Raw genomic sequence first — 21,435 nt, 5'->3', positions numbered from 1 at the left:
CTCTTGAACTGGGAAGCCCAGAACTGGACATAATATTCCCGACATGGCCTCACCAGGTCGTAGCAGGGGGGAGAATGACCTCCCTTGACCTACTGGCCACACTTTTCCTCATACACCCCAGGATTCCAATGGCCCTCTCGGCCACAAGGACACACTGCTGGTTCATGGATCATTTACTACCTACCAGGACTCCCAGATCCTTCTCGGAACTGCTTTCCAGCAGGTCCTCCCCTAACCTGTATTGGTGCATGGGGCTGTTCCTCCCCACATGCAGGACCCTGCACTTGCCCTTGTTGAAACTCAGGTTCTTCTCTGCCCAGTTCTCCAGCCTGTCCAGGTCACACTGGATGGCAGCACAGCCCTCTGGAGTGCCAGCCACTGTGGAGTGTAAAGTTTGAGCTGCATTTCTGGGTTTATGGGCTTCAAATATGCTTTGCATTCCACATTGCTCCAGCCTTACAAATGTCAACAACAAAGGAATTTGAGAAATTGTACCTGCTCTAGATGTTTGAGACCCTCTTCATCATCTGGGTCAGTGGGAATGTTGCCCATGCCTGGAGCAGCTGTGACAGGTGTCTGAACTGGTCGCAGAGCAGGATTTGAATTGGAAACGGGGGGAGAAAGATGAGCAGGAGAAGCTGTGTCTGCAGAAATCTGTGGCAAAGGTTGAGCAACAGAAGCTAGATCTAAAGAAAAATGTTAAAATTAGTTGAACCTTTAAAATAAATGAAAATTACTGTTAAGAACTCACTAAAAAAAAAACACTCAACAGCTCAACATCAGCACCAAAGCAAAAGTCTCTCCAGACCTTCCTGTTTGTAGGTGTGCACAGTGGTACTGTCAACAGCACAGGCATCTCACCCAACATCAGGAAACAAAGAGAAGAGAACTGGGCACATTTCAGCACAGCCCGTTCACCAGCCCCATCTGCCTCTCCAGGCTGATCTTCTCTACCCTGGTGAGGCACATTCACAACCAGCTCATGGCTGTCTAGACTGGGGTGTGGTGGGAAGCACCAGTGCACTGCAAGTACTTGAGACAGTATACCCAGCCAATATTGTATTTACAGGGCAGTTGGCAAATTTTGGCTTTTCATCACTACAATCCACTCCTTGCCTCTGAAAAATGACCAAGACTAATCAGGGCAAGTATTGGAAGCTTACTAAATTGATCTACCAGGTTTACTACCTTCCCCTCTTTTAGCTGGTGGTGTAGTCTCTGTTCGATTCTCCTTCTCTTCTGCTTTTTCTGTCCTTTCTGGCACAGATTCCTCCTTCCTTTCAAACAGGCTTGTCTGCAGCGGGTCTGGAGGCTGGGATTTTGGTGGGGTATCTGACTTGGCAGCTGGTGAAGATGCTTGGACTGCTTCCTCCACTGCTTCTGTAACATTGCATGGTTCTAGGTAACTGAATTGTTGGAAATTCTACACTGCAGCATAGAACAGATGCATGGGAAGTCCCCCTTACCTGTCACTGCTCTGTCTGCTTTCTCCCCCTCTTTCTTGGCGGCCTTTTCATGATCTTTGGCTTCTTCATTGTGGCTTCCTTCAGAGTCCGATCTTTCTTCTCCTTCCTCCACAGGTCGGAAATCCATCTCCTGTTCCTCAGGGATTGGCTCCTTCTGCACCTTCTACAGAGCCAACATAACAATCCATCATCCATCCGACATCACAGGACATTTGCTCAAAGTGAACACAGGGCTGAGACAGCTTTTCACCTTTAAAGACAGAAACGCTCCCGAGGAGTCAAACGTTCCCATTTCCTCTTCTGCATCCTCCAAGCACCACTCAGGGAGACTGTCCCTGTCGTCGTCCATGCTGCCGCTCCCGCAGCGCACGCGCCGGTAGCCCCGCTCCTCGTCCCGCTCCCGGAAATCAAACTCAAACCTCCGCCGTCGCTCCATGTGCTCCCGCCAGCCTGCAGAACGAGGCCCGTCTGAGGTGGGGGAAAAGCAACTTTACCAGGCAGCCCAGGGGCTGGCAACTTACTTTGAAGGGTGAGGAGATGACAAACAGGACAGAGATTCAGAAAAGCCCTTCAGGGTACAATCCACCTATGTACAGGCATCTTCAAGGACAAGGGAAAGAAAGGGAACATCTCGCCTTTCGGCAGGAGACATTACAACATTGTCCTCCCTATCTTCCCACATGATAAAGGGAATGATGAGTATTACAAAACCATGCAAGGCTGGGAAAGCTGGGCTACACCATCTAAAACATGCTGGGGCACCAAAATAAGACAAGTGGCACTAGATGCTGACTCAGTTTACCAGCCATCAGTGACTTCAGTCTTTTTTGGCATCTCTGTAAGGTTTTGTATTTTCTTTTAGGCAAGTTGTTTCCCTGATAAAATACAATCTTAAAGTTCACAGCATTTCTCAGGGGAGTTTTTTTTACTGTATTTGTGAGACAAAGGTGGATTTTTGCATGATTAATAGCTAAGACATTAGGGTTGATGTGGAAACATTCCTCAGTTATATGAAACAAATGGAAGAGTTTATCCTCTTTGCTATGACTTTTTTGGTAGCCATTTGATAACGGGCACAGCACCGACTGCACCAATTCTGAGACGAACAAAAGAACATGCTTTTTTTCTCTAGAAAAAGCACACAGCCACCACAAAAAGCACTAAAAACTAAGGTGATTTTGGTTTTGATTTGCATCTTTCTGGTGACACTTTTCTGCTTGGAAACTTTTTAACAATCCTTTCACACTCAGTTTGCCTTGCTTAGCAGCATGTTATTTACAGTCTAAGTGGCAACACTGCAGTCAGGATTTTAAGACTGCCTGAATGAAGGTGTCTTCTCAAGAGATTAGAAAGAGAAGTGGAGTCAAATTTATACTTGAATTTGGAAAGCTTTCCCTCTTTCCTTATCATTCCAAGTATCAGCATTCCATTCTAAAGGTATTTGAACACACCTCAGTCCATTTTTAATGTACATGCACAGAAATGTCACTGAGGGCAGGAGGAAAAAAAGCAGGAATGCTTTGTTCAGGATGGGACTTGTGCAACTTGCAACTTGCCTCTGGACACATTTCAGACATGGTTGTTTATCAAGGAAACAGAAGGTTGGACTTTAACAACAACTTCACTCCACCATGTACCTATTTGCAAACAATGTGTTTCATTCCACTTAATCTGTGCTTCAAGTTATGCCTTAGAAACAAGTAACATCTCTGTAATGCAAAAAACTGTCCAATGTTCTGATGCAACTTTTTTAATGTCATTATGTCATTACAGAAATGAGGCACACCAAGCTTGCACTTAACCCACCTTCTACGCCTGCTTTAATATAATTCTTAATACTTTAGGCCTTTTATGCCAACCTCTTCTTCATCAGTGACCTCTCTACAAATATGTAAGCAAAGACAAAGGCTCACTGAAGATGCCCTAACAAAGTAAGTACTTCAGAGAGCTCAATTAACAACCACCTTCAGAAGAGGATGCCTCCTTCCTCTGAAGTGTGTCCAGACGTGGCCACAAAAATTATCCAAGGGTTGGAGCACCTTTCTTATGAATACAGGCTAAGAGAGCTGGGGTGTTCAGCGTGGAGAAGAGAAGGCTCCAGGGAGACCTCAGAACACCTTCCGGTGCCTAAAGGGGCTCCACAAAAGCTGGGGAGGGACTTTGGACCAGTGCTTGTAGTGAGAGGACAAAAGGGAATGGATTAAAACTGGAAGAGGAGAGATTTAGGTGAGACATGAGGAAGAAACTCCTCAGTGTGAGAATGATATCCAGGGAAGCTGTGGCTGCCCCATCCCTGGCAGTGTTGAAGGGCAGGTTGGATGGGGCTTGGAGCAACCTGGGCTGGTGGGAGGTGTCCCTGCCCATGCAGGGGGTTAGAACAAGATGATCTTTAAGGTCCCTTCCAACTCAAACCATTCTATGATTCTACAATTGTACCCCGAGCACCTCCAGCTCAGCACCAACTAAGGAGGTCCAGGTTTCTCGGGACCTTCTTTTCAAGTCAGTCACGTGTATGAACATCTCCTCAGAATGCTGTTCCACTTTAAAAGAACAAAAGCATGTCTGGGAGCAACCAGCAACTAAGCAGAACAGCATGGTGTACCTGAAAGAAAAGACACCGAACAGCACCAAAAGCAGGGTTAAGCTGACTTGTCCTTTCCCCACATCAAAACATCACAAAACATCACATCAAACCCATGATTTCCTGTAGACTCAAAGGGCTTTTTCCAAGGTGTAAGTGTGAGAGGTTGCTGACAACCAGACTGCACTGCCAATGCTGACCACTGGCAGACATCTCCTCAGTACAGTCAGCGTACATGTCAGGTTTCACAGAATGTGGAAAACCCAATTATGGCCTGAACCTTTCAAAGTCAGATCCTACAAATAGACGAGTATCTCTGTCTGCTTGCTGTCTTGGGGCTCCCAACCAGCTGAGCAGCTTTTCTTCAGCTCTCTTGTGTAGAAGAGGAAAAATTGGTATGAAGAGCTTTCTGTGCAGCCCTAAAAGGGCCATCTTGAGACTGTACATGCATCCTCCGTTACCCTTACCAGGTTCACAACCCTATACCAGAAACACAGGCTCTCCATAGCAGCACCCAAAAACATGGGGTTGGAAGGTGGATTCTAAGTGTTTTGTTATTTACAGGTATCTTCAAAGTATAAATTAAGAACGTAAGACATTCTGTTTACCACATGGTCTGCTTGCAAAGATTTAGTCACACAGGTTCCTTTGATAGCCTACACTTTCAGAATTAGGTGGACAAGAGAAAGGAGAGATAAGTGGAGCACACACATGCCCTTGTTTCTTAACAAATGTTCCACAAAGCCTAGTGAGAAGATGGTGAGCAACCCGGGTGTAGAAGACAGGGCTGCCAAACTTGAAAGTAAACCAAAGACAAATCTTAAATTCTTACCTAGATTTTCTGAACCAACTGTTACAAGACAAATGAAGCTTTCAATTCAGTCCTGTAGTATCATCAGGCACCAGTTATATGATCAAGATTCCAAGTTAAAAGTAGTAATTTTAAACCAAATTTAACCCCTGCAATTGTCACATTGTAGACAAAAAAAAAAAAAAAAGGACTACTGGGTGCTTTAGGAAATCCAAGTACACTTTAGTCTCCATTATGAATAGCTGCTTACCTCTTTAAAAGTTATATTCTCTAATTCAGAAAATAAATTTCGAATGTATCCTAAATCAATACTAAATACTACACTAAAGACAAAGCAGTAATAAATTTCTGGCATATATCACAGATTAAATTCATTTTTATTTTCCTCAATTTTAGAGCAAGAGTCTCCAATGTATAATTTAGCTGCTTTAAGATATTCAAGAAGCACAAAGCTCAAAAGCTGAAAAATAAGAAGTCTACCAACTCACAGAAGGTGATTCTGACAGTGGAATTAACCAAGATGAATTTGAAAAGCTTTGCAAAAAAGGATCAGTGAAAAAAAACCAATCATGAGATTACAGACTAAGGCCCCTCTAAAATGCTCTTTAAGAAAAACATTTTTATGGAGCTGCTTAAGCAAAGTAAAAAATTCTATTAAAGACATTTTAGGCAAGCAGAGACGATTCCTGTTTCTTAAGGATGAGACTTGATTAAAAAAACAATAAAAACATCCATAATTCACTAGTTTTGGGACCCAAAACAGTTTGGATGCTTCTAATAAGATAGACTGGCTCTGCAAATTTGAAAGGCAACCACTGTATGAAAGGAAGAACTGGAACAACAGGAAGATGGGGCTTTTTAGGTCGGCAGTCATCAAATCATTAAAAGAGAGCCTGGAAGCAGCTAGTGAACTGAGAGCTCTGGTCACATTCTTCTTAACAGATAGGTCACCTCTCTCACATCTACACCAGCAGCTGTGCCATTTCTACATGGAACAAAGAGCAAACAAACTGCTGTTGCAGAAGCCAAGGTAAGATGTCTCCTCCCCAGACTGTAGCCCCAGTGCACCGACAGCAGCAAAGTGGAGAATCCCATCAACTATGACTGAGAAAGCCTGGTGATACAAGCCAGACAGTTATCATGCTGCAAAAATAGAAAAGTCTACATCCTCCTGCATTAAGGAGTAGAAGGAAAAACACATGAGGCTTGTCTGTTTTAAGGAGAAGTCTGATCAATTTGCTTCCCTTTACTACCAATACTCAGCAGATCACTCATACTGTATGAGGTGCAGCTGTGTGAGAGGAGACTGGTTGGAAAAGACCTTCAAGATCATCAAGTCCAACCATCCCCCAACCACTAAACCATCTTAAGAAACACCTCTTTTTTGAACACTTCCAGGGATGGTGCCTCCACCACCTCCCTGGGCAGCCTGTTCCAAGGCCTCACCACTCTTCCTGTGAAGAAATGTTTTCTAATATCCAGCCTGAACCTCCCCTGGCACAGCTTGATCCCATTTCCTCTTGTCCCATTGCTGGTCACCAGGGAGAAGAGCCCAACACCCACCTCACCACAACCTCAGGGAGCTGTAGAGAGCAATGAGGTCTACCCCTAGCCTCACTTCTCCAGGCTGAACAGCCTCAGCTCCCTCAGCCTCTCCTCATCAGATCTGTTCTCCAGACCCCTCATCAGCCTGGTTGCTCTTCTCTGCACCCTCTCCAGCACCTCCATGTCCTTCCAAAGCTTCACCCAGGGCTCGAGGGGCAGGATCACCTCCCTGGTCCTGCTGGTCACACTGTTCCTGATGGAGGCCCGGATGGTGGTGGCCTTCTTAGCCGTGCTGCTGGCTCATGTTCAGCTGCTGTCAACCAGCACTTTCAGATCCCCCTCTACTGCGCAGCTTTCCAGCCACACCTCCCCAAGGCTGTAGATCAAACACAGCAGGGACACAGGGCAGATCCCTTCAAACTATGCCCAGAGAGGTAACTTGAGCTACAATAAACCAGAGCACAGGATCTGGGAAACTATACTTAGGGGCACAGGAGTGCTCCAGCAGAAGCAGTCCATCCTCTTGATTCTTTGTGACTATTAAAAAGCACACAGTGAGCAGATTTAGGTCAGCCATCCCACAGTAAACTCAGCTGAAGGAGAAAGAGGAATTCAAAAGCTGGAAAAACAATGGTATGGGGGAATCAAAGTAGTCTTTGCTTAACAACAGAAGAAGATAAACTCAAACCTGACAACTGCTATGTTATTCTGAAACCAAAAGAAAGGCCAAGCAGCACCCAATCTAGCAGGGAGTATGCAGAGCCAAGTCAAAGGAAGGTCCAGCTAAACAGATTATGCCAGCAGTCTAAAGACATCTCTCTATAGCAGGACACATGACTAGTTCTACTACCTAACAGCAGAATAAGTAAAAAAAAAAGCAGTTTAAGCCATGTTGATTTAACTCATTGTTTCAAGCAAGAATATGATTAAAACTGTTTTGATGATCCTGTGGCTACTACTAATAGCAGAAACCAAACACAGCTCTGGCCAAAGCTGAGACCAGTACAACACAGCTGTCAAGAGGGTCTATCCCAAAGTCAGAAATCTCTCTGCAGATTCACAGACTTCTTGGAACAGGCTTTTTATTAGACCTGCTAAAACCTGTCAGTGAAGTTAGCTGCCTACTACAGCGAAAATTTGAATAAGAGTAGTATTTCCTATGATGGAAGGAAGATGAATTTTCAAAACTTCAGAACATCTCCCAAAAAAGCACAGGATATGAATGAACTCCTGAACTTTGAGGTCTGTACTTCCTCTTAAGCTGAAGCATTCAGGCTTGTATTTGCAGCACACAGAATGTCATGCTGCAGCTGATCATCATGAGGTACTCCTGTAGCTGGCCTGATGTCATCTCAACTATATAACAAAGCAGCAGTGTCTAATGAACAATCATGACCAAGCACTGGGGAAAAGAAAACTACATTCTTCAGAATTGGCCCCTTAGCCCTGCTCTAAATAGAAAACATCTGATAATAAATCCAGCCTGGGGCTCACTACTGAATTTTAGTAAAAGCTAAGAGCTGTTGGAGGGCAGAGTAAAACACAGCTGGGGAGAAGGTAAGGAACAGAGGTAACAGTTGCTCACAATCATTACAGCACTGAAAGTCCTTTGGGCTGCTGAAAAGCTTTGCAGACTCATTTTAAGAACAAGTGCGACTTTTTCTAGTTGAAAAAAAGAAGCTGTCCACCTCAGCCCTAATAATGTCACATGCTTCCTTCACTTCCCTATGAAGATGTAACAGGAGAAGGCCCATGCTTTCCCAGAAGCCTTTGCAGCCAAAAGATACCCAAACCCAAGATCCCACAACAGGTATGACTGGCTAATAGGATCTTTTCCAAGTAGAAGGAAAAGGAAGTGTCAGCCATACTACTAAAAACACCAAGCACTGCTTTGTACTTCTCTTGCCACTCTAACAGTGCAGTCCTGGAAAGCAAGTGAACCAGACTGACTTTGTCAGGACAGGGAAGGGGATAATGACACCAAATAGATGCCTGGAACTCAGCAAGACCAGGCCTCCTGGAACTAACTGCAAGATGCACGAGCACCATCTTTTTAGATTTGCCAAGGATGCCTCTTGGCATTGCAAACACATTGGAAAAACTAGGAAGAGGCCAAGCACCTGAACACAACCTGATTCAGTGTCAGAATCACTCTGTGGCCTTCAACATGCCACCTAATGTGGGCAGCTTCTCTCCCCTCAGCACCAGAGCCACTGAGGAACAGGACTGTTAAACACCCCTGATTCCACCTGGAAAACACACAAACACACATACCTGAAAAATGCTGTTCTCTTGAATACGTTAGGGTATTGAAGACATTAAAAAGAAAACAAAAGGCACAAAATTGTGTGCTAATCATTTTGTGATCAGAAGCCTCACATATGCCAGAAAAGCATTTAATGACCAAAACCACAGCAACCTTACCTATTGTTGTCCAAAACTTCAGGCCACCTCCCATTCTTCTGCTTTCCCCATGTCCTGACTCACCCATTGCCCTCTCCCTCCAACCAGGGCCCCATCCTTCTCCAGCTCCCAGCTCACCTGGGCTGTGCGGGCGCCACCGCTCCCCGTCCCGCCGCGACCCCGCCAGGCGCCAGCCGCCGTCCTCCTCCTCCCCATTCTGCTCCTCCCTGAAGATGCGCCAGTTCTCGCTCTCAGAGCGTATAAACTCATGCTTCCTCCCTGGTGCTGCTGTCCCACCTTCCTCAAAGTTTGGTCTCACTGCAAAGAAAACACGTGCCAGTGAACATGTATCCTGTCCTTCAGGGATCTAGAAACAAAAGGGTGGAAATCTCACTCCTCCAGAGGCAAAAAGGCACCAGAAGCTAAGTGGTGGCAGGAACCTAGGAGAGAATGGAAGTTCATGGAAGGAAACATATGACAAACAGATTTAGGAAATCATTCCATGTCCCTACGTATCTTAGGAGGAAAAAACTGAGAAAACCACACAGAAGCAAGAAAGCAAGAAATTATGACAGGATAGGAAAGCCAGGAAATCACTCTATGTCCCTATGTATCTTAGGAGGGAAAAACTGAAAAAAAAACACACAGAAGAAAGCAAGAAATTATGACAGGATAGGAAAGACAGAGGAGGAAGAGATGAGAGCTTAGGAGACATAGGGAAGTGCAAGAGGAAAGAAGCCAAAGTGTGTAGAAAGAGAATAAACTTAAGTATCACACTGAAGGGAAATGAGAATACCAAAAACTAAACATTAGACACATTTTATATAAACCAAATATTTGCTAACTCTGTGCTACAAAGGAGATCTATATAACAACCAATACAAGCATTCTTGCAATGCTTTTTAGGTAAGACTGAAAAGTTTAAGTATGATTCAGGGTTAAACCAAAAAATCCTAGTGGTAATACCATCCTGTGAATCCAGCTCCTGGAGAGCCAAGGTCAGAAGAAACTATGCTCAAGCTCAAGGACAAGTCTACCAGAAATGTAGGGATAAGACAGTCTCTTAGTTCATAATTTACATTGTTAGATTTGAAATAAACCATCAAATCCTCAAGTACTTGCTGAAGGACAACACTGTCACATAAGGACAATGTAAATGCTTTTATAAAAATTATACACCACATTATACACCAATAACTCAAGTTAAACATACATGCTGCTTTCCCTGTTGACTCATCCTGAGAAGGACACACCACCACTGAAATAAATGGTAATACCAGCTCCAGGACTTCCGGGTTGTGTGTTTCTTCAAGTGTGTTCAGCTGTGTAGCACCAGAATTCTCACTGAACTCTGGTGACACCATTTCTTTGCTGCTACTATTAAACCAGTGTTAACCTGAAACTGTGTGGTTATCTACAGAAAAAGTATTCCAGTATTCCTGGAAAAGCATATAAAAAGTATTCCTTCTTCTTAAGACTCTCAAAATCCAAAACCAGAAGATGGTATTTGGTGAAAACTGTATAGTATGTCTGCTTGCTTAGGTGGGAAAAGTAAAAGAAAGCAAAACTGTGCACTAAGATTCCTGGGGTTGAAAGGGACATATTTAAGGATTTAGTTGAGGAAGGATAGGTGATTGTATTTCCCTTTCTTCACCTCATGTAGCTTTTTCAATGAAAAAACAAGGAAACAGTACCTGACATTCTGTGGCACATCATACCTCTGTTTAGACCTCTGAAATTCTCCCTACATGCAGATACTTCAGTCTGAAGACAGAAAACACACACCTTATCTTTGGACTTTGCATGTACCTTGGAGAAAAACCAACATCCCTTCTCCACCATTTCAAAACACTGGAGGAAAACACCTTTTTCTTTCTCCAGCTCAAAATCTTCTCCAGTGTGTTGTTTTAGAGAAGTACTATACCAAGAGAGTAGAGATGGAATTCAATCCTGTGTAAGAAATCCAGGACATTACCTGCTTCCCATGCCCCACATTCACCTGAAATACTTTTACCACTGTCACAGAAACAAATTTCCACAAGAATGTTAAGGATGGCCCTTGAGCTACTGAGTAGACAGGAGAGGCAGGAAACAGCCCCAGGTTTCAGATCAAAGAGTTATTCCCTGGATGACTATCTGAGTGGCTACAGGTGACTACAAAGGACCTCAGAAAGGTCCCTGGAATATCTTCCTCTTCTCTCTAGATGAAGACAGACGTAAAGCACATTGGCTAATTTAAATCAAGCTCAGAGGTGAGGCCACCTTTACTTCAAAGGGGATGTGACTCACTGTACTCACTGGGCTCTGAGAACAAAAGCCAAACTCTTTAAAACGGTTGCATTTGGGGAAGTCTCTGGTGATACTGGCTCCAAATCAAACCAAACTGCCGGACACTTAGCCCTCTTCATTTGGTAGTGCAATGTTGGCAAATTTTCTTATCTGGAAATGATAAATTTTTGCAGATTGAAGGTCAACAACATTCGGCTTTCCCACGCTTCACAGAAAATTAAGGAAGACAACAAGCTGGACAGAAAATCTAAGTCTAGGAAATAAGGGTTTTCATTTTAGATCCCTGAAAAGTATCACATAGGAGAAGTTAAGAGGAAGTGCAAGGAAACCTATCAGTATTGTTCCTTGGATGGGCTTCATACAGGAGAATCTACAGCCAACTACAGAGCCAAGTCAGCTGGAAGTAACACAGAGTGGCCCAGGAGGGAGCTACAGCCCAACAGACCAGATGAGCTTGGGACCCAGATGATGGAGAATGTGCCTCATTCTTCTTCAACTTCTGTGCATTTTTTATTCTCCAGCATAAGGCACTGCTCTTTCCTCACTAAAAGAGTTCCTGACAGAAAAAGTTACTCAGATTGCTATTTTGACACTAGAAAAACCTTATTTTTAGAGATCTATTCTTTCCATCAAAATTCACAGCAATTACCTTACACTCAGTCAGTAACATTAATTTGAGAGATTTTTGACTCAACCAACTAAGAAAAACAGATATTCTCTTTCTTTCCATTGTTATTAAGTTCAGTTAAGGTTGGCAAGCTACCAGGTTTCAAGTTCTGTTCTGCTTCTCCAAAACCTTTTGAGGGAAAATAAAAGTTACCTAAAAAACATTGTGCAGTCAACTCTGCTATAATATCCCCATGTTCTTAGCCCCTCTGCAGATACACACATGCTGTGGGCACACCCAAGGCAACTCAGGGTTTCTTAGTCATAGAATCATAGAACCGTCAAGGTTGGAAAAGACCTTCAAGATCATCAAGTCCAACCATCCCCCACCACAGCCCCCAACCACTAAACCATCTTATGAAACACCACATCTACCCCTTTTTTGAACACCTCCAAGGACGGTGCCTCCATCATCTCCCTGGGCAGCCTGTTCCAAGGCCTCACCACTCTTCCTGTGAAGAAATGTTTTCTAATATCCAGCCTGAACCTCCTCCGGCACAGCTTGACCCCATTTCCTCTTTTCCCATTGCTGGTCACCAGGGAGAAGAGCCCAACACCCACCTCACTGCAACCTCCTCTCAGGTAGTTGTAGAGAGCAATGAGGTCTACCCTCAGCCTCACTTCTCCAGGCTGAACAACCCCAGCTCTTTCAGCCTCTCCTCATAGACTTGTTCTCCAGACCCTCATCAGCCTGGTTGCCTTTCTCTGCACCCTCTCCAGCACTTCCATGTCCTTCTATGCTGTGGTGCCCAAAACTGCCCCCAGTGCTCAAGGTGCAGACCCACCAAGGCCAAGTAGAGGAGCAGGATCCCCTCCCTGCTCCTGCTGGTCACACAGATGCAGGCCAGGATGGTGTTGGCCTTCTTGGCCACCTGGGCACACACTGGCTCATGTTCAGCTGCTGTCAGTCAGCACCTCCCAAAGTCTCTGAACTTGCAGAAAATAGCATCCCCATTTGCTTCTGGGGGTTGGAAATACATCTCTACGCCAAATGCTATCTGTCAAGATCAGACACAAGTGGGATCCTGCCCCTCCTGATTTTCCAATTCCACAGCATTAAAAAGCTAAAAAACAAGAAAAGAATGGATTTTAAAGGGTCAGCATTGTATTCATCCAAGGATGGTCTCACCTGTGATTCTGAAACCTTTCTAAACACAGCAGCACTCTGGTGTGCTGCACCCACTGGTCACAGGTTAAGGATCAGAAAAGAAAATTGAGCTACTCAAGTGACAGAAAGACAAAAACACATCCAGGAATACTCCTACAGCTTCCATACGAATTCACAATTTCCAAAGTCCTGGCATACTGTCTTTGCAAACTGTTCCTAGATTTGAGAACACTCGTTTCAGCTGAAATTACTTAGGACAAAGAGTCAGTATTTGGCAAAGCTTTATGGATGAAAAAAATGAAAATGCAATCTATGGTTTTGCCTCAGACTAATTGACTGGACTTCCTGAAGAGAAGGAGCAGTAAAAGGGCACCTCTGTTCAAGCCTGTCACAAAGCCAGCAGTCGTGTTTACAGAAAACTTCAGATAGCGCCTGGTGGGATACAGCCAGAAAAGCCTACAGTTGCGCCACAGAGAGCTGAAGGGAGACAAACCTGGAGAACAAGCCTGGGAGTCTGGGACTTAGCCCCGTGGCAACATGTTTATGAAGAGGACTTAGTAACTGAGTGGCAAGTAACTTCTGGCTTCCTTGCTGCCAGGCCAGGCTGTCTATGGCACGCCCAGTGATGCGAGAGCAGACAGGAGGGCAGGACTGACAGCAACGGTCTCCTCCCAAGAAGGGCAGAACTAGGAGAGTCTGCTAAGTGCTTTGACTTGCTCTCTTCTTTCTCCTGCAGGATACACACTTCCTCAAGGGTAACAACAAAATCCTTTGCAGCTAGTGTTTTGAAAGGAATGCAGGTAACTTTGCCTAGATGTGTAATTTTATAGCTCATTTTACAGAAGAATAAAACAAATGGCCTTAGAATGATGTTTCTAAAGGACTATCTTCTCATCAGGACAGACAGTGCTTGACAGGCTAGGGACACTAGAGGAACACTTCTATCATTAGGTGACCCACTGGTAACCAAAAATAGAGAGACCAGAAGTTCTGATGCCCATTTCTAGATTCACATTTTCACTGTCTACAAAAACCTCAACAGGAGGTCTCAAAGAGGCACTGCTCAAGTATCATTCTGTATTTTTCACTTAATTGACCAGTATCTACTGTCATGAGTATGGGTGAGCCTATGGATTCAATGGAATTAACAAAAGATTTTAACACACCTGGAAATCACATAGAGAAGCTATTCTATCTGCTGCACGATTGTGTGAGATCTTCTATCCATTCAGGTGAATCAGATTAGAAAACCTGTGACCTGCCACCATGCACTTCATACAGCACAAAACACGGCTTGGAAAAAACTGCTTGGGAAAAAAATAATCCTACTAGGGAATAGAAGAGGCTGTCTGCAGTCTTAAGTTCCATTTTGCTGCAGTCTAGAGAACAGGGTCAAGGTCAAGTCACCTTGTTCTACAGGCTTGCCACAGCAGTGGTGTCCCCTTGTACTGCAGCACTTGCTGGTTCTGAAGGTCACACTGTGTCTGTCACAATTTTCGGTGCTGTGCCTGAACATGTATTAAAATGTTCCATACTAATGAAGCAAAGAATTAATGTTTTGCAATTTAGGGTTGGGGGGAAGGTTACGGGGAAAAAAAAAGTGAGGGAGGATTTTGTTTCCTAAGCAGGAAAGTCTACATTAATAATTTTCCCAGCAGGCCTTCAGTAGTTTTACTGCAAACAACCACAGCCTTTGTTTCTCAGATCCTCTTACATCTGACGTTCATAGCCCTCACATCAGCAGCTCACCAAGGGAAAAAAAAAAGTGTGAACTACTAGTGCATTACAAAGCTGTCTTCAAAGAGCAGCACGCTGACCACCCTGCGGGAATTCTGCTGAAACATCTCCCTTAAACAGCTCTCCTCATTTGATCGGTGACAGAGGGAAGTATCTTCAGTGAAGTCCATTACTGCACAGAATCAGCGACCCACCTCATCTGCATTGGTTCATTTCCAGGCTTTAGCAAATCCTGTGATTATTTCTGTGGTTTCACAGAGGAGCAATGAGGAGATGGAAGAGAAGTGGCCAGATCTGCATCCCCTGAGCTACGGTTCAACAACACCCTCCAGAGACCATATAGGCTGCAGCCCACCCTCCTGCTACCACCAACACTCAGGAGCTGTTGAGGAGAGGAAGAGGTGGCACTAGACAAGCAGCAGTGAGACACAAGACTCTCTTTCCACCTCAACAAATAGTAGTGACACTGGTTAGGGAGAAGGCAATTGGAGAACAGTGTGCGTTTGTCAGCAGCAACACAGGATCTTTTTCCATTCAGCTTTTCCAGGGGAATTTTGGCCTTTGCAACTTCCACGTAAAACTTGAAGATTATACAAACCTAAAAAATTATCTTGATTAAGGAGGTGAGGGGAAAGGCACCCCTTCTCCAAGGAAGTGTTGGAGGATTTCTCCTTGGCTCCTAAGGGTTTGTGTTGAGTAAAGAAATGCTCCTAACAAACCAGCATTCTTTTCCACATGATCAGAGTTAACCGGCCCCCCTGCAGGCAAAACGACCAATCAAATCAACTTCAGACGAAAACCAACCCCCCCTCTCCAGCACTATAAACACAGGAATGAGACATACAAACCCATTTTTAAATATTTAAAAAAAAAATATCTCTACCAACCACTTGTGCGAAGCTTCTTACCAGCACTGGGACCAACACACAAGACCAGCCCAGTCCAGTCCCTCTCCTGGAGACCAGGTATTCCCCTTCTGCACACAAACCCTTCAAAAACTGGTAAGTACACAAATTAATTTTTTTTTTTCTTTTTTTCTTATTGTACCATTAGAAGTTGTTCTGTCATTAGAGAAATCCAAGTTGTTTTCAGGGCCAAGTTCTATTTCTAAATCTTGCTAAATTCTTAAACAGAATGGTTTCCCATTTCCTCCCCCTCCCAAAATTAAAATGATCTCTCAGATAACCATAGTCCTAACACCATGCAGAGCAAAACCAAGGTCATCATGCAATGTTTTTTGAGAAAGCTTTCAAGATAAACAGTGCTGGAAAGGCTCTGCAACACTCTGCAAACAAGGAGCACTTGCAAGCCTCCAGTCAAGGCAGCGGGGTGCTACCCAGCCAAATGTTATGGAAAAGTCATCTCCCCCTTCTTGCTGTGTTCATCAGAACTCAGCACTTAACTTCAGTCCCATCACAAATTAAAGATCTAGCTTCACCTCTTCAAGTCTGGTTTTACCATTTCTAATACTATCTCATGCCTTCAATTACTGTCCACCAATGTGGTTCTGGGGGTGCTGGCGGGCAGGTTGCTGCGAGCTGCCCCTGCTGCTCGGGGCAGGCACAGAGTAGCATCCAGGGCACCCCAGGAAGCTCAGCCATTCTACACATTCTGCAAAAGCAGCAACTTGCATCACAAAGGGCAGGGCTGCTCTTCAAAACCTGCAAGTTTAAATAATAATGAAGCGCAGTGGACTTCCACTATTATAGCCTTATATCAACCTATATTAACTAAATTTACACCTGTAACACTACTTAGCTTTGCATTCAAATTTCTCTCTAAGGATTTCATAAATACTAGCCTATTTTAAAGGCTTAAATAACATGTAAGCAAAGTCTTGGTAAAGTTTTTCTGCTTCTCTCAAAATGGCCAGACTAGTCCACTCAGATGGTAGTTCATAATCAACAGAGTTTACATGGCTGCCCACAGTATTTTCAGCAGGTTTTACTATGTGGAGTGTGACTGAAGTCCCCAAAAATCAAGTCCACCAGCAGCCTTGCTTTCGGTACTATAAAAAGACACACTGTCCCATTTTGCCAAAAGTGTTACGTTTTTTCAAGTGCATTTTTTAGTGTTGTCACACACTCTTGCAGCCTATGCTTTGGCACTTGCTTTGAAAAACATGACTGGGGCTCAACAAACTCAAGTTGTTGTGTTTGCAAGACTGACATGTATGCAGCAAGTCCTGACAATGTTGCCTTAATTCTGCAGACTGCCTGGGAAAAAAATTTTGCAACAAACTGCTCCCATTCTTGTCAATGAGGCATTAGCTACAAAAACCTAAAGGGAAAACATGTTTCAAATTTTAACTATCCTGCTAACAGCTGTAGCTTTCAACCAAGGGAATTACTTCATCCATTTCTAAGGTTGTCCCCTAATGTCAGGTATATGGTCCAGTCATGCCGTCAGTACTGAAAGAACCATTTCCTAATGTTAATGTCAGGGCAAGCATTGCTATTCAACCTAAAACCAACAATCCTACATTCATGAAAGTGAAAATAATTATAAACTTGGTTTGTTCTTGTCACAAAGTGCAGAGGCAGCAACGCACCTGGACTATCACAGCTCAGAGTGCAGATACTCAAATCTGAAATGAGTGCAAGGTTCTGGGGACCCGGGGCAAGCCAGGAGAGGACACACACGCTCCTAGGCGTGCATCCAGCATCCCCAGGGTTCTAACGCATCTTCAAGCCACGCTACACCTGAACACAGCTTTTGCAGTTGCTCCCAGCAAACATAATGTCACCATGAGGCAGTGAACCATCAACTGCCCCAAACCCCCACCACGGTCAATCAGAACAGAATTGGTAAAGAGCAAACACTGAGTGGGCAGCACTGCAGATGTCCCTCATGACCACAGATCCATGTGATGGCATCCAGGCCCTTCCAAAGCTTGCACCAGTGCACTGAGTAGGACACAGGTGGGAAGGGACACCTGAATGCCTTCCATTGAGAAGGAAACCAAAAAGCTAACAAGAACACTGCTACAAATGAGTCTCCCTGCTGTCCTACCAGAGACTCAACAGCTGAGGCTCTGTTGGCAGAAGGGCTGAGGCAAGAGGGAAGCAACATGGCAGCCTGAAGCTGCAATGTAACAAAGAGCTGTTGCAACAGGAAGAAGGTGATGGTCATCAAAAAGGCAAGGCATGGGAGATCAGCACCCTGCATCAGGAATTTTAGAAATGCAAGCAGCATTCCAGAGCTGTAATGCAAGGGTTTATGACACATAAATCATTAGCAAGCCAGGTCAGTTTAGAACCTGTCTGACTGCTAGGAAAAGGGAAACTGACCTGGGTTTAACAAGGCAGTACTCACCTCACCTCCACCTGTCTTAGAAGAGCATGTAGGAGAAAGAACCCAGAAGATGGACAATGATGGTAAAGAGAATTTTTTAAAAAGCTGAGAACTGACATATACACTAGACGTGGTGACAATCATTTAATTTTCAATAGGCTGGAAACAGAAAAGATTAGGTATATTTAAAGGATGATAGAAGACTGGCCAACATACCAAAAGACTTTTAGAAAAGTAATTTCTGACAGTTCCTTTCTTTCCAGTCAAGGGCTATCAGCTGAGAGATGGAGGGAGAAGAAACACCCCAAAGCTACAACAGCTTCACAAGTCAGGAAAAGTAAAAACTGACAAACAACATAACATAAAAGTTAAGAGATGACCTTAGACAAATCTTGATTAGAAACACAGTATGTATTTGGCAGTGGAGATGAGTATTCTACAAACAATGCAGAATTTTTCTTTCCAAGTCAAGGCTGACGTGTCTTTCCTCAAACATACACTGTTTGAAACTGGGATTAATGTGGAGACATCAAGGACAATGCTGGGCAGGGGATCGGATCAGATGGTCCCAACTGCACCTTACAACTGCATTAATTTATCACTAACAAGGAAAGAAGATCTTTATATTTTTTACTACAATGGACAAGGATAGGAATAGACAGAAGACAAAGATTCTTTCTAAATTTAAAGTCATATCTACTCAAGTTGATTCTGCTTTTGAGAACACAAAGGACTGATACTCCAGGCTGAGTAAATGCTTTCTCAAAGCTGTTTGTTCACCTCTTACTCTAAACCAACTGCATCGTTCTCAGACCCTATTTGCAGTTTCCTATCCATTTTTCCCATCCCAAGAAGCTGAGATTTGTGGCCCTCTCTTAAAGCCACCAACTGCTTTTGCAGATAAACAGTTTTGGAACTCAAGCTTCCAACGCTATCACTGCCATCAAATTAGATACCCAAGATTTTAAACAGCCCTACAGAAGGAAAATCAGAGGCCTGTACCAAATGAGAGCAGAGCAGTAACCTGGTTAAGCTCAGCAGGCAAATTCCCCTACTGGAGTCTCAAGAAGCAGACATGGGGCTGTTGTGAAATGGGCTGCTGGGGGCTAAGGAAGGTTCTCTTCCTTAGGCACCTTTGAGATCTCTCAGTAACTCTCCCAGAAAAAATCCAGAACAACCTGATTGTTAACACTGACTGTTTTTTCAGAGCTTTAAGTCAACAATAAGTAGTTAATCACGACTCTAGAAAGATCTTTCCTCAACAAAACTGAGACCCTGCAATGCTGGTAGCATTTTGCTCAGTCTGCACAGCTCAAGCACTCTGCCTCAGCACTAATGTGGGGCAGATCTGAAGTGTAGTGAAGAAAAATGTACCATGTTGAGACAAAGAGAGAAAACACGCTTAATATTTGTAACACTGTGGAACAGGCTTCTGTCACTCACCACTATCAGATTCATTCTCACAACCTGTGTTTGCTTTGCAAACCCAAATTACTTGGCAGCTGCAAGGCAGATGCTGCTCTCAAAGTACCACAAGCATTTACACAAACACACCAGGCTGTTGGTTTTCCTCAGGAATGCATGAGGTTTACACCCAGAGGCATTTTGCTCTCTAAGCGTTCTCCTCTATCCAAACAAGAGAGGGCTTCTTGGGAGTACTGCTTATTCTAAGATGATAAAACCAAGGCATTGTCCACTGCTCATTTTGAGGATGGGCCCCATCATCTTTCCCATTCAGAGGTATCCATTCTCCAGTTCCTGCAAGGCATCCAGAAAGACTTTTCTAAATCTCAGCACATGGTGGCTGCTCTACAGACAAGTCACTAATCACCTGGTTCCTCAAGCATTTAAAATTGTATTCAGGTCACTACAAATTCTGTAACAGTGCAGCAAGACTGAAAACTGCCATTTAGAAAGCTCTAGAGTACACCAAAGATCACACTAAGATGAAGGGGAGCAGGAGAAGTTCATGAATGACCAATGACTTAATGAAGGTCATGAATTCCATAAATTGAATGGACTATGATCAGAATCCCCCAAGAAAAACAGCCTGGTACTACTGACCAGAAGACTCTCAGAAAGGCCACTGTATTCTTTGGCACAGGGAGTGTTTCTATAATATTCCTTCTAGGAGATGTGAATTGGAAATTTGAAGTGAGGGGAAAACCACCACATTCCACTCAGGCCATCATCTGCTGTGTCCTTGGACTACAGCACAGACAGGAGAAAGAGCAGGATGGTTCTGGGAATCTACAGAAGAAAAAAAAATAATCAAATCTAGCTAAATATTCACTGCTGTGTCAATTCTGATACTTCTGTATGCATCAGGCACAAGTGAAAAACTGCTTTATAATTACTAAAATTCAGTCTCAATCAAGCAGTCATGAGACTGCTGGTTTGCAGGATTAAAAATCTCAAGAAAAATGTTTACTTTTCACATTCATTCTGAAGTTCAGGATCCTTAGCTCTGGTGTGTTTCAAGGTGAAACTAAGACAGCATTCTTATAGGCAAAAATCCAATTCCTCTAGCCTGTTTGTACAATTGTATTATACACCAAAAAGCAGTAATACAGAGAAGGGTAAAAACTTACAAGAAACACTATACTGACTAAATTCACCATGTATAATTATGACTTACAGAATCTCCTTGTATCTTTACAGTACCTGGTCCTCACAACCTTCTTTAAGTAGGTTGAACACGTTAAGTCACTTTGTTATATGAAGCCCTATTTATTTAATCTGTCCCAGGTGAACATTATGCTTATAAAATTTATGGAATGGAGTGGCCCGTGTCCCATCAGAAGACACTCAGCATCTCTAACAAGTTTGGCAAGTTTCAAGATTTTAAAGTAAACAAAGGAGCCCAACACATCAAATACCTACAAGTATTCCACCTTTACCCCCTAATTCCCATATACCTGCTGTCCTGCCTTCTGGCTTGGTCTCTAATAAAAAAATACACTGCTTAGGCAGACTACACTTCAGACTGTATCATTGTGCCTTTTCAGTACTGATTTTCTGCCCTGCTTTCCCCCTCATCCTTACACAAAGGGCTCCCAGCAGCAGCTCTGCCCTCAACAGTGTGGTTCTGCCCAACTGGGCATGGTGGGAACAGCCAGCAGCCATTTCCTGAGATGGGAACATCTGAGAGGGCTACGAGGGAAACTACAGTGTTCCCCTACCGTGCATAAACATGTTGCAGAAATAATATATGCTTTACTATTTAGTACTATTGTTATGAGTATGCATAATAGTATTAGTAAACTATTATACTGATAAAAAGAAGTTACAAAAACTGACAGACAAAATTCCATTGCTTTTCAGATACAGTAAGCCTAACCCCATCCCACTTGCTCCTGAAGAATCAAAGCATGTGACTCAAATGTAAACTTAGGAAGGTTAACTATATATAACTAAAGTTATATTTAACCAACTAAGCAGGGACTTAGGAGTCAGATTTTTTAACTTAATCTTTTCTAGCAAACTATGACCACAAACAGTGGTAAATTCCTCTCCAGGCTCCTGACTTAATCTT

General features: G+C 43.6%; 1 protein-coding gene across 1 annotated transcript in view; it reads right to left on the bottom strand.

The window, feature by feature from the left end:
- Window positions 1-21,435, bottom strand: part of GIGYF2 (GRB10 interacting GYF protein 2) — a 65,912-nt gene that overhangs the window by 21,097 nt on the left and 23,380 nt on the right. Inside the window, exons 7-11 of the mRNA XM_009993507.1 lie at window positions 8,945-9,124; window positions 1,717-1,916; window positions 1,467-1,629; window positions 1,186-1,380; window positions 496-686 (exon numbers count right to left, since the gene is read on the bottom strand). Of these exons, the coding sequence (XP_009991809.1) occupies window positions 496-686; window positions 1,186-1,380; window positions 1,467-1,629; window positions 1,717-1,916; window positions 8,945-9,124 (929 nt within the window). The remainder of the gene's footprint in view (window positions 1-495; window positions 687-1,185; window positions 1,381-1,466; window positions 1,630-1,716; window positions 1,917-8,944; window positions 9,125-21,435) is intronic.

The sequence above is a fragment of the Chaetura pelagica genome, unplaced genomic scaffold (assembly GCF_000747805.2).
Source record: "Chaetura pelagica isolate M959 unplaced genomic scaffold, ChaPel_1.0 scaffold192, whole genome shotgun sequence".
NCBI lineage: Eukaryota > Metazoa > Chordata > Aves > Apodiformes > Apodidae > Chaetura > Chaetura pelagica.
The sequence above is the reverse complement of the archived record's forward strand: the minus strand, read 5'-3'. Positions and strand labels throughout refer to the sequence as shown.